The sequence below is a fragment of the Clytia hemisphaerica genome, unplaced genomic scaffold, assembly GCF_902728285.1.
Source record: "Clytia hemisphaerica strain Z4C2 unplaced genomic scaffold, Clytia hemisphaerica genome assembly, whole genome shotgun sequence".
In the NCBI taxonomy this organism is placed as follows: domain Eukaryota; kingdom Metazoa; phylum Cnidaria; class Hydrozoa; order Leptothecata; family Clytiidae; genus Clytia; species Clytia hemisphaerica.
This window is the reverse complement of record NW_027104297.1, coordinates 1,219,584-1,233,392: the sequence shown is the minus strand read 5'-3', so window position 1 is coordinate 1,233,392 and position 13,809 is coordinate 1,219,584. Positions and strand designations below refer to the sequence as shown.

General features: G+C 35.4%; 1 protein-coding gene across 1 annotated transcript in view; it reads right to left on the bottom strand.

Annotated features, from left to right (window-relative positions):
* Positions 1-1,616: 1,616 nt before the first annotated feature.
* LOC136817339 (WASH complex subunit 2-like) overlaps positions 1,617-13,809 on the bottom strand; it is an 87,640-nt gene continuing 75,447 nt past the window's right edge. The window contains exon 27 of the mRNA XM_067073684.1: positions 1,617-2,526. Coding sequence (XP_066929785.1) covers positions 2,375-2,526 — 152 coding nt within the window. The 3' untranslated portion in view covers positions 1,617-2,374. The remainder of the gene's footprint in view (positions 2,527-13,809) is intronic.

Sequence of the window (13,809 nt, the reverse complement as noted above, 5' to 3'; positions counted from 1 at the left end):
GAAACGATAGCACCAAAAATAAAGTTACAAAATAAGTTCTTTGTACACTCTACACAACAACTTTTGACTGAAAGGTGAAAGAATGAAAAAATGTTGCGCGTTCGAAAGTCACAAAAGAATGAATGGGGTGGTTGTTTAATGGTACTTTCCCTTGTGGGAAATTTCCAGAGAACATTTTCCCACGCCCTTCAAATACATTAGAATGACTTCGTTTTGGATGAGATGTACCCAATAAAATATACTTTCAAAATATGTAACACATACAAATTCAGCCAAGCAAACAAACCATCAAATCAAAAAAAGTTTTCTTTATCAGTTCAACATTTACTCATTTTTTTTTTCTTTTTTGTCCAAGCCAAATATCGTGAGGTAATGTTTTATAAGCCCTTGAATGAGAGTTATTTTTTGAAACTATGTTATGTATATAGTCTCTCTATTTCCATCGCATGCGAGAATTTTTTTGAAAGAAAAGAGAAAATCATATCATACTCTGAAACTACACGCTAAGCATCGTGACCCATTGCAAACTTCTAATCTACACTACACCACACATATCAATGAAAAAAAAACTCAAAAATAAATTTCTAAAAATGTTTCTTTTCATAATTTTTTAACAAGTTTGCTGTAAATGGTCCGTACGTTTTTATAAGAGCACACATAAAAGGCATTCTTGTAGGGTTCTCATGAAAAAGGGGCTTTGTCCTTACACTAGTTATTTATAAATATATATCGATATCTACGGAGATACACTCTTGTACATAGAAGGCGTTTACTCCCCGTTTACTAGGCCATTGCACTCCTTTAAAACGTTACCAAAACCCTAATCACCGAATACAGGTCAACAAAAAAGTGAATCGTCGAAAATTGTGTATGACATTCAATTCTAATATCGATAGCCAAACAGGACTGCCGGACATTGGCATAGGTTATTGCTGACACCCAAGTATACTTATCCAATGCCATGTCGCCCTACTCGTTGTTTACTTAGAAAAAAACGTGTAGCATTATGGGTAAAGTTCAATGTTTCTTATGAAAAACAAGCGTCTCATAATCTATTTTTAGAAGCCGTGAATGAAGAGCTTGGTTTTCTTATCATTTTTTATTTTCATTTTTCACTTTAAAATTATTCGTCTTAACTTTGTTCAAGATATTTTATCAAAGGGGATTTTGTGTAGGCTTCATTAAGCTCTTTTTTTTAGTATATTTATAAATATTATATGACATAATATGCTTTTAGGGAGTGGTCAGAAAGTGTCTACTAGGGGGGGGTTAATTCTGGGGGAGGGGGGGTCAAAATTTGTCCCAACATTTAGGGAGGGGTCTCAAACAAAATTTCATGTCTTTAGGGACATGCCAAAAAAATAAATGTTTTGAGGATATTAAGGGTTATGGTTCTGGTTGCAATTTTATTTGGGAATTTTAGATACTTTCTGACCACCCCTTAGACTTTGTCCGTGCCGCTCATATGAGCATGGAAATAAGTCTAATACAGTGAGGCTTGGTTTGTAAATATGAATGGTCTCATTTATGGATGATAGAGAGACCCCAAAACTTCTACAGTATCATCTAATCAGTAACATGTTTTCACCTTATCAAATAAATCAAAGCCCAAAGTCTTTAATTGCACATGAATATCTCTTTCGAATTAAATTGCGCATCAATATATTCAGATTCTTGTGAACGTAACTGTGAAAAGCTCTAGAGGAAAAAATTCCCCGAAAAATCAATATTTACAATCAAATTCTTTAAATTATATTTTCATTTTCATGACTATCATTGAAAAATAATTATGCGCTTTGACCCCAGCCCTCAGAAGCATAGAACTGGAAACTTTACATTTATTATACCTTCTGTAATTAAGTCATTGGTCAATATTGCAAGTATTCAAAAATTAGCTAGTCCCCGCCATTGATAGAGCTAGAGATGTGATGACCCTGGGATAGGAGATATACTGTCTGGAGTGCAAAAATCATTCAAATTCAAAATAATCAAAAATCTAAAAAATCGTTTACTATACTATAACCTAACTATATGGGAATAGAAAACATAATTTATTATAAAAAAATTTCTCGAATGGTACTGTATATAATTGTAAAAAAAACACCTAAAGAGTAAGAAATCCGTAACGCAAGCGTCTACGACAAAGGCACTGTTATTCAAGCCAGCTTTTATTTCCAGGTTATTCCAAACCAAAAGTCATCAGTCGACTCCCGTAGTAGTCATTTCAAACAAAAAATCACATACAAGCTTTTGCGGGTTTTAGCTAGGGTATTTCCACGGAATAGGTTACATCGTAACGATCACGTCATTCGCAGGCGTGTGGTAAGTTCCGTGATGGAAAATTAAACCTGTTTGAATCGGAGTTAGCGGCAATTTAGTTTCCCCCAAATGCGTTCAGCGGATCATCAAACGGATCTTTAGCTTCGTTAGCGCTAGATGATGCAGCGGCTGACTTCTTTTTAGACGTTTCATCTTTCTTTTTGGATAATGCCTTCTTTGAAGTCGTCGATGGTGTCGCAAAGATATCTGGAGAAGAGAAAAGAAAGATGTTTGAATTTATGTCATTGTCAATAGGGTTTTAAATTTTAAGGGAATTCCTGATATTCATGACGTAATGTTTTATACAGAAGCACACAAAAGTCCACTAATTTTGAATTTGAACAATAAAACTAGTGGCAAAAGCCCGGGCTATCTAGGGTACTTCCGTATAAAACATTACGTCATGAATATCATTATTCAAGCAATCAAGTCATGTTGTAAAGCCGATTAAAACAATAAGGCTGATCTGATATGATATCATATTCAGAACAGTCCTGCTTCCCATGATTCATTGCGGCAGTAAAAGGGGCTATGCATCCATCAAAACTAAGCGCCGTGATAGAGGAGAGGACATGATTAACGTTTATCTACCACGATAGTCGTGAGTATTTCCTGACATACAATCAACTTCAAATCGTAAACAGGAAGGCAATAGCAGTGCCTCCAGAATTAAGAACATGGTTCCAAGGATATTTTAAACACGGTTAAATTCCGAGGCAGCTCTCAAAGCCAAGCTAAGACATAATTGCGCAAGATCGATGGATGGCAAGGTTATAAACAGTTCGCAAACAAAACATTAAAACCGGAACATATAACTGAGATTATTCACGCAATTCTTTGAAGCATTTCTACTTCAAACAACGCGAGAATACAGAAAATCTTGCTCAAAATAAAGTAACAAGAAAAAACATTCCAATCCGTCAGATGTAGATCAAACAGAGCGACTCTATACAAAACCAAATAAAAGCTAACTTCCCGTGTTGCGGTTTGAAGGGTTTCGCGTTTAGGAAGTAAAAAAAGCAGCGATTTCTCTTGTCTAAGGAAAGATTTAATACTAAGGGGTAGGCTATCTTATTCATAGAGAGTAATTAGTTTCCATATAAGGTAATACGATAATAAAGTGCACTCTCCTCCATTGGTTATAGCCTCCCTCTGTATCCGAGCCTTAGGCGTAAGGGTGACTAATGATCTATCTTTTAGAAATCACCCGATTGCTAATGGTTTCAAATACTTTGCAGTTCAAAAAGTACCCCAGTCGTTTAGATTACACAGTTGTTTAGATTGAAATACTTGACTCAATTGGCGTAATCTCTGAGCAGATTCCAATTACCCATGCTGAAACTTATGCACTCTAAAGGCTATATAGCATCTACGTGCATCTACGTTAGAAAATCTGCCCAGGTTTGGTGGACCGCTTCGATTTTTTCATCTAGATATTTTGAATGAACATTAAATAAGCTTTTGAGCTCAATAATTGGCTACAAAGCAAAACAATCGCACCAAAACAAACATCAATCATAAGCATAAATATTAGAACCCAGTCGCTTTCGCTTTCCTTTTCAAGCAAAAGGTAACGCAGTTTTGAATTCTTTGGCTGAACAACAAGATCAAATCATTGCATTCGCCATATCCTTTTAAGAGCGTGGTATGCACAGAATTTATGATCTGCTATGAGATTAGAATTGACGTGATGTTGAAATTAAATCTGGAGCCTCAGATTAGGCGATCTACTCGCAGTGGGGAGGACGAGTGGTAATTTTCTCCAACGTGTTCAGTCTTTTCCATATTTTCCTAAAAAGGCACTCCATATTAGACCGGATTTTCGGCAAAGTTCCACCGCGATCAGACAAAAACCGTCCGAGAGGCCCCTGTGAAGGAAACCGGTCCAGTGACACAACCCCGTGTCCACTTTTGCCTAAGCAGAGTAGACTCTCCCTGACTGCATACGTGATTTAGTAAAACCTTTTTACTCTACGAAATTTGATAGACTTTCAAATTCGAAAACATGTTCTTGCTAAGTCTCCAGGAAGAGAAGCAAAGCATCAAAACTAGAGACAACATGTGATAACGGCGTTGGGTTTCACAAACCTATAAAGATTTAAATGACTTTCGATAGTGAATGAACTAGACCTTATGCTTCTGTTTGGAAAAGACATTTTCTTCAAAAAACAGACATAGTAGAATGAGATTTAACATAGAGGATTTAATTAAAACTTTGTATAGACGAAAAGGGAATCATTGCCAAGTTTCTCTGTTACATAAGAACTAGTAGAACATTGAATAACCTTATGTGATAGAAGCTAAGGGGTAAGACGAGACCGGAGAAGCGTACTGATCTGTAGGGCGATCGCTTATTCTATGGTAAGTCAACGTAGCCTGTACCAAACTCTTCTTCACTGACTGAGACACAGAATCTCGCTAACCGAAACAGACTGACACACGAAACACGTCCATGGGCGGGATGGTACAGGCTAAAGTCAATGAAGCAGAGAGTGTAAATATAAATGTTTTTTATAAGGACCCAAATATTCTTATTTTTTCCAATTTTCTAAGAAAGAAATTTGGTGCTTTAGAGCAAGCGAAGCCTTAGAAAATGTTCTTATATAGTATTTTCTTATATCAAAAATAAAAGCTTTAGCGTCAAATTCTATACCAGCAAGATAAGTCGCTTAAGCATATCTTAGACTAGCTAGTTTAAATTGCAACCACTATTGATTTCTTTAGCCTGCCGTGAGCCCTTTGTGGGTTGATATAAAGGTTCCCTGTCCTTAACGTGTATTGTGTCACGTTCTACACACTCCCTAGTAAATAGCCTAGTAATAGTCGCTCATTATTTAGTTAGTTTAAAGGTTCAGGATTAGTTGAATGAAGGAGAAGTAAATTATAAGAATGTTGATTATTAACAACTGATTAAGAAAGATTATGGCTATTCTTTTTCTGTGATGAGATGATATAGAACCAGCATGTCATGTTTGTCCTGTTACTTCCCTTTTCGTTGAAAAGATGAGAAAATGATTTTTCCCATCGTCTGGGTCATATGGTATTCCGTAGCAGTCATTTCACACTAAAGTGTCTCTAAGGGCCGAATCAGAGGCTTGGAGTAGATCTCGCTCTGTGCAGGGAAATCAATTTCATGCAAAATACCACAAAAAAATTACCAAGTAGGCGTGAAAGAATGAAATCTAACTAATCTCAAAGCTATCATTTTTCTAAGTATGATCCACCCTTTTGTTTTTGTGTACCTGGAAGGCAGAAAAGGTCTTACGGTCAGTATATTTTTATATGAAAGGAAAAAATTGAGCTGGTTCAAATTGTACGATCAGTTATTTTTAATTCCTTTCAGGTAGAATAAAGTGCATGGTTTTTATAAGAATGATTTCGATAATAATATAAAACCACAAAATAAACTCAGGGCAGGGTTAGCATCAGATTTTAAAACGGTTATGAAAAGCCTGAAAATAATACAACATAAGCGGGCACAGCTTAGCTAAATTTTGCGTACGAGTAAAGTGAATGGGGCAGATGGGTTAGCCGATCCTAGAATCGAAATGAAATTTGCGCATAGGCATGTTAATCTAAATCACTGTGGCTGGTAGAAAAAAAATATATAGTATTGACCTAGAATTTTGAAACGGCATTGTTTTCATTAAGTATAAGGTATTGCTTTTCCTTCGCACTATTTCTCATATCACAAGTGACAACACGGTTATCTCAAATTACCTAAGAAAAATTTTGGTATAAATGGAAGTTTCAAATTATGCCACTTTCAGAAGTGATGCACTTACAATACTATATCAAAATCAAAGAGTTTTCAGTTTTTACCCTTCCGATTCTCAATAGAAGTCCATTTTCGTATCCCATGTCAAAGGTTGCGTCATGTATGATGAACAGACTACTCAGTCGTAAGTCTAAGATTGATACGTACTGTATGTACACGAAGGCTAAGTCGGTTGTTTTGCTTTAGCCAATCAGTGCACTCAATTTTTCCATCGTAAATCTGGATGAAAAAAACAACTAAAAATGTCAGCCAAATTGGGCAATGGCCTTTGGAGTATATACGTGTTACGCGCGGAGTAATTAGAAAATGCTCGTAGTTATATATGAAATCAGACATTTCTGAAACCAAAAGCAATTCAAAAGTGGAAAGTTTGTTATTGTAAGAAGCAAGAGTAGGAAAATTTAGACTGTAAAAAGAAAAACACAGTTTGGTCGAGGCTATATCTGTTATGAAATAATAATGTTTTTGATTTAAATAAGCTGTATTTAACCCTAACCCCAGTGAACTAAGAGAACAAGTCTGGCTCCAACACAGCATGGCTCAGAAAATCAAAAGACTGATGGAAGACCTTCGCAAGGAAGAGCGTATAGTAACATTACTATGGCAAGATCCTCATTGTTGATTTTTTTTAGAGAATAGAGGGATAGACTATCACTGAATACAGCACAATACAGAGAATCTTGTAGTTAAGCTAACCAGTACTTTGCTTCTTGCTTCATAAAGGGAAGTTGGAAGGCTTTTGACATCAGGCAGGATAGTCAATCAAATGGATGATAATGATGTGCAGTACAATTGTGTATTACTGTATTTAACAGAAAAATCCACGATTACTGAAAAGAAAGGTTCAGTCAAAAGTTTTCAAAGTGACTTTTTGGCTGAATTTGCGGTGAAAAGCTGCACGCGATTGAGAATTTCACCTTTTTACAACGAGTTTTAAAACATTGCAGCTTTTCATCGTGAATTCACTTGGAAAAAAAATTACTGAGGTTTTTTGCTTTTTTCCTTGAAGCTAGGTTAAGAGCAACATCAGTGTTGAAGATTGAAACGTTTGTCAATGCTCATCCAGTTGGACGGATATTCGAACAATCGAGTTGTTTCATTTAAAAAGTTTTCAGGAAATTCAAGACTTGCAATGTAAATGCGAAAGCAAAATGAATGCATAACAGCAGAAAATGCTTTGACATTATAAAGACTCATATGAAAATTGATGCTATTGTGATTGTCAAACTGTCACTCGTCGCCGGCCCAGCAGTATGTTATTTTCATTATGACAGAGAAAGTTGTATCAAATTGCTTTTAAAAAGTGATACATTCATTTTTTTATAAGAGCAATAACGCTCAAAGCCTCTAAACATGGCTGAAATGACTGAAATTTATACAAATAAAGGCTCAAGAGTAATAAAAAGTATACTGTAGAGCCTAAAATACCTAAAAATTTAATAACAGGTTAACAACGATAAAAAAATAAGAAAAGCCAAGTCTCAATAAAGTTTTGTTGCTTAAAGAGTTAAGGATAGTTTAGTACTCAACACAGTATAAATCATAATCTTGTTATGTCCTTAGATTTCAGGCTTCATGCGAAGTAAATGATAAATGTAATTATTGCCTTTGCACTGTGTATTTAATATATTTTGTTGACAGATAAAGAATGCCGCACATACATTGATTGATTATCAGTTCGCCAATAAAATAATAGAAATGACCACTATCGAGCCAACGCCAAGTAAAAAATGACTCAATATCGGTTTAAAGATATTCAAGAATAATGGCGGGAAAAAGTCTTTTAATTTTAGAAAGCGTACGTCATGAATAAGTGAAAGTAACCATTATACAAAGAAATCTGAAATGAGCTATTTGGTTTAATTGGTGGAGAGACCATATCGAGACAGCAAAAGCACACATCAACGTTTTCCGAAAAACCGCTTTGCCATTTCAATCATTTTGGCCATTATTTAAAAGACACCGCAAACAAATTAGAGAGGTGGTTTAAAAAGGAGCTCTACGAAGGAGTGTATTTTCGTGCTGGAGATACATGGAAAAAGAGCCTCAAAGGAGGAGCATGAAATTGCGGAGAGAGGTTTAGAGAAATCTTCCAGTAATCAAAACATTTAGACAAGGTTAGAAGAGGCCAGCCAGTAGATTCAAGTTGTTAACAATTCAGTCAATTTGCAATGAACAATCAGGCCTCTGTAACTCAAACACCAATGGCGGAATAATCATCAGAAATCGCTTAAACTATTGGGACCATTGAGGCTTAGAGTCGTAAAGAGGTAGATAAGGTTGAGCCATGGCGAAGTTTGAGTTACAAAGAGCTGATTAAATAAAGTAATGCCTATACTGGATTAGGCTACATAAGCCGGCAGCGGTTTGGTGTTTAGTTGCGTTTTAATGGTGCGTTCTCTTGAGAGTATGATATGAAAATGAACTCTTTTGATTAGAACACTTTACAACTCTGTGAGTGAACTTTAAAATGGAAGAGGGTGACGTCAGTAGCATGGTGGCAGTGAGGCACCCCAGCGTCTTGAGGGGAAATACAAGAGATACAAAAACCGCCTAATTTCGACACCCCTTTGCTCTTTTACGCCCTAGAATTAGCAGTTTTCAGCCAAAAGAGAAAATAAACAAAGATTTTCGTACTCGATTCGCTCGCGTCATTTTCACAAAGACATGTTACTTTTAAAAGTGGGCGCCAAAACTCTAGTTATTGGTTGCCTCCCCAGTGTTTGGGTCGACCCACCACGCTTCTGGGTAACTTACTTAGAAATCCATTAACTGATTTTTTGTAGAGCTTGCAATCATCACATCAGATAAGGGGGCCCCCCAGCGGCACCCCTAATCACGCCATCACGCAAAAAATTTTTCTCCATCACGCATCACGAAAATCGCTAAAATTTTTCATCACGCAAAAAATAGCGAAAAATAGCCCAAATCACGCATCACGCCTCAAATTTTTGCCCTATCACGCATCAGAAAGTCATTGTATTTATACATTAGAGTCAAGGTAATGGATTCTTTATTAATGTTTTCCTAAATTTCGGACAATTCTAAATCTATAGGAGCTTTGTTAAACGCGTTCGATTAAGTAAAGAAGTATCTTTCTTACTTTCAGATGGTGTGATTATGAAACTATGATGATACCAAGAAATACTGTAAACGTAATCTGTTGATCATTGAGGTCTTATATAAGCGGACAAAACCAAAAAGAAAGAAAAGTGACAGATTTATCAAAAAAATATCATTATGTCATTTTTATTTTAAATTTTACAACAGCATGACGTAACTTAATCTTATCAGACCGTTAAAACTATTTTAAACCGATCAAAACCCTCTAGATGTGTAATCGAAACCCGAAAACGATGAGATTTACTTCGAAAAGGAATCACCATTTTACATCCAATAAAGTATTGTTACGTGACGTGAATGGACATTAAGAGGGAATCGCACTTTGCGAAACAATGATATGTCCCTTTAAACACGTGGGAATGACCAGAAAAAGAAATTTCTCCTGTGATTGATTTGTGTGATTTTCCTTTCTTTTGTCATTTCTGGGTTTAAGTGATGACATTTTATGTGTACTGGTACCAAATGAACATGTGTAAAGCGTGATGACACAATAAACGTTTTTTTATAAGATCATAAGGCCTCAAAGGTGGAAAAATTAAGAATAAAGAACACTTTAAACTCAAAATTCTAAGAACATCCGAAAGCTTAAAATTTTGGATGTTTTAATAAAAAAAGGTGGAGATGTTAGTTACACTCTTTTTTATAAGAAACATTTTATGAGAACAATTAGGTTTAAGAATGCAAAAAAAAGGAGACCAATTTAAAGGCTGAAAAGCCCAAAAAATACAGTCGAGCCTCATTAAAAATATACTTTTTCTTACAAAAAAAGAATGTACTGATTATAAATAATTACATTATTTGATAAATCAGCAAAAATAGAAAGGGAAAGACAAATATTGTGTTTGTATCAAGCAAAAAAGTACACACAGCTAAGTACGCCATCTTTGATGTTTTGATGAGAAAGTCCCGTAGAGTTTGATGATGATGACGTCATTTAAAAAACGAATTTAGCGGCGTTCGCGTTTAGAAACGAAAGAAATACGAGATTCACGTCATCAAAATTATTTTGGCGGCCTCTCTTTCATGTGAGATTTGAAGAATTCTGATGATCTCGAAGATTTTATATCACAAAAAAGAAATTCACTCAAAAATACTGTCTAGTTCACACCTTGTGAATTTGAAACCCCCTTTTTTCTCAAACGATGGCCACGTGCTTCTCTCAAAAAAATCTTGACGTACTTTCTCTCAAGTTGACGCCATCTTAACGTCCGTAAGACGTTCAAATAAGAATTCACACACTATGACGATACCAAATACAGTATAGAAAGTTTTCCCTTAAAATACTTTACAATGAAAAGTTATAATAAGGCTCTTTTGGGTAGAATTTTTTAAAGGGGTCCCCTCCTTTTTTTACCCTTTTTTTAATACCACGTGCCCCCTTTTGGTCAAAAAATAGATTTAAAAACTTTCCATTCAAAAAATATTTCACAGCATAGTATTAATTTTTTTCTAAATCTTTAAAAGTTATTGAAAATAAATCATGATAATTCTTTCAAAAATACTATGAATGAAATTTTACGATTATTTTTTCATTTACTCCCCTTTAACAAAGCTACTATCCCCCTTAATTTTTGGTGTTTAAAGAATATATAAAATTTATTGGTTTTATATAAAGTTATAAACCGTCTAGAAAAATTAAATTAAATTTTGAAAGCTTATTTTAAAGTTGGCGAATAGAATTGAGCGGGAAATTTGTTTTAAACAAGTGTCTTGTAGATAAGTCTCAAATTAATTTTCATGAATATTCAACAAGAATAATCTTTCTATTGAATTTTCAGATAATCCTAGCGCCGTGTGCAGCGAGGGATACTTTTTAAAGGAATCGGCGTCTCATACAAATTTTGACCACCATTATGTACCATTATGTAAAACAAATCAGGGTTACCATTAGCAACTAAATGTAGATAAGAAGGTCCACCACTTAATGATTTTTAACATTTTAACCAGCTATGACACCATTAAAAATACCAAAGAAAATTCATTAGAGTCACTAGTGATATAAACCAAGCCTTAGTGGAAAAGAAGCTGTTAAGCTCAGCCACTTTAAACATGCAAATCATATCCATGCTTTTAACATTTAGATAAGGTACCTTTCGTAAGCGCTTTCAGAATCATGAAAAAATGATAAAGGAACTGGGTACGAGTTTGATAATTTCAAGTCAAACAACGCTGGATATGATAAGCAAAATTTGTTGGCCACACTAGCCTCCAGGCCCTCTACTTTTTTGCAAAGTAAAAATTTTACGTTGCGCCTCCTTAGACTCTATATTCATTGCCATGGCGTGGGCCCTGCTCACCAACACGAGCATCAAGATCATATTTTTCTTCCACTCCCTTCCTTGACGGAAACAGCGAGTAAGAAACTGTCTGCCATACAATAAAACTTCTGACAATAACTATAAGTATATACATATACAAATACAAAAATATAAGTCTAATGACCCTAGCCCCATAACTTCAGAAAAGCCGCTGAAAATGCCAAATATTTTATGCACCGAAAGGGATTAAATCGACTCGTTTAGTGACTACTCACTTTGACGGTGTGTCCTTTTTTCTACTAGTTTTCGGTGTTTTAAGGAAAAATGTCGGTATCCCAGTGGGTACCGTGTCATGCGTACGCCCCAATCATTTACCGAGGGAATTGAGAAACAGTCGTCCGAAATACGCGATGAGAAAATATTATGTTATGATGAACTTAATAGATGTGACCACTCTAATTATGATATCTCTACTTGCGGTTAAAATCTCATTTATCAAGACCTATAAACAAAATTCCTGTTTTCTTGCTTCTCCAGAGAGTCTCGTGCAGATGTTTTGCTTTGTTTTTGATAGGCTTGCAGATGAAAAATTAACTCCGGCGAATTATAGATTCTAGGCCAGCGAATTCTTAGCAAGCCCAGTGTATGGATTAGCGTGAATGTACTTGAGGCGGCGAACCGAATTTTTAAACCGACGAATTGTAATATTTTTCGTGCCTTGGACGAACGAAATTCTCCTTCGCCGGGTCTAAATAAAACCATTGCTCATACACGGAAAAAACGCAGAGACCAGCTTCTCCGATAGGCATCATATAAACGCATGGACAGGGTATCGAGCCATAAAAGTCATTTGACCTTCTTCAAAAATTTGCGTGTTTATATCGATGTCATCTCAAAACCACTTTAAGAATGGCTCAAGCATATAATTTTGAAAATTTTGACATGGTTATCTGAGGATTTACCCGTACAACAAGATATCGTTGAAAGTTTTTTTCTTTTCACCTCAAATCTCCGTAATGTCATCTACACGGTTTTTTATAAGAACATCCAAATTTTTTTAAGCTTTTAGATATTCATAGCTTTTTAACTTTTTAGCCCAAAAATGTTCCTTAACATGTTCATATTTTCACCATTTTTGTGAGTATTTCTGCAGATTTCTGTCACATTTTTCTAAAAATTGGGCGTTTTGAAGTCTGCAAAGTACTTAAGATGCTCTTAACCTGTTCTTAATATTTTGTCCATCGAATCCTTATGTTCTTGTATAGTTTTTCTAATATAAAAAACGTGTATAGCCGAAGGAAATTCTTTCATGAGACAATGGAGTTGTTTTGGCTTGCCATATTTGTGAAAAGAACCGCAATAATTTTATCCTTGTTAAGCGGGTTTTGATGAAATATTGACCGGGGATAGTGAGGTACAGGAAACGCCTAAAATATATCGAGGGTAATACTGAGACACTTAAATACTCTCTCTTGATGTCGTTAGCTGATTCTTTTGATGGTATAAAAATTACATCTGTTTTGATTCCAACTTTCAGAGGAGGAGTTTTGAAACTTTAAAAGGATGTATTTTTCGGGGAGAGATTCTTGATTATTAACATAACAAAACTTCCAGTAAAAAGCAATTTTAAATTTGCTGACAGATGCGAAAAATGAGGGTGGAGCTGTTTTGGAGATCGTAAAACGTAAACATGGCTCGTTTATTATGGCTTTGACATTCTCAATAATGATTGAAAGGGTTGATTTAAGAAAGGCTGAATGGTCGAGATAGAAACATAGGGTGAGCCTCTCAAACCCAGTAACCGTCTCCGCATTCCCGCCTTTCCGCCACATGCCCCACGTGGAAACTTATGCAATGACGATATTGAATGTTATCGATATTGTTGACTTTTAATATGAGATATGAAAAACCAAAATATAATAGCCGCATCCTTTTCACCGTTTAACACAATTTAAGATATACAGGTATTCATGCATGCATAGGCTCGCTTTTGCTTTACCATTTGTCTCATACTTCCAATTGTGAAACAATATTTGATGTCTAAAGATTAATACGGTGTACAAACATATTGGGATAACATTGGAAAACAGATATGACAAAACATAACGTCATTTTTGTACTTTCGATCTCGAATTTATGATTCAATCTAATCATATAATTTGATATGAGAAAACGATAACCTTGCATTAATCAAATGCCGATTTCGTTTTCAAATAAGGGTGAGGGAAACGGCCGACGGTCCAAGCAGCTTATCACAATGTGAGAATAACATTCAATACCCCGCAGCACTGTTGGGGGAGCAGACGTATTACACGTTTTTCTTAAGAACAT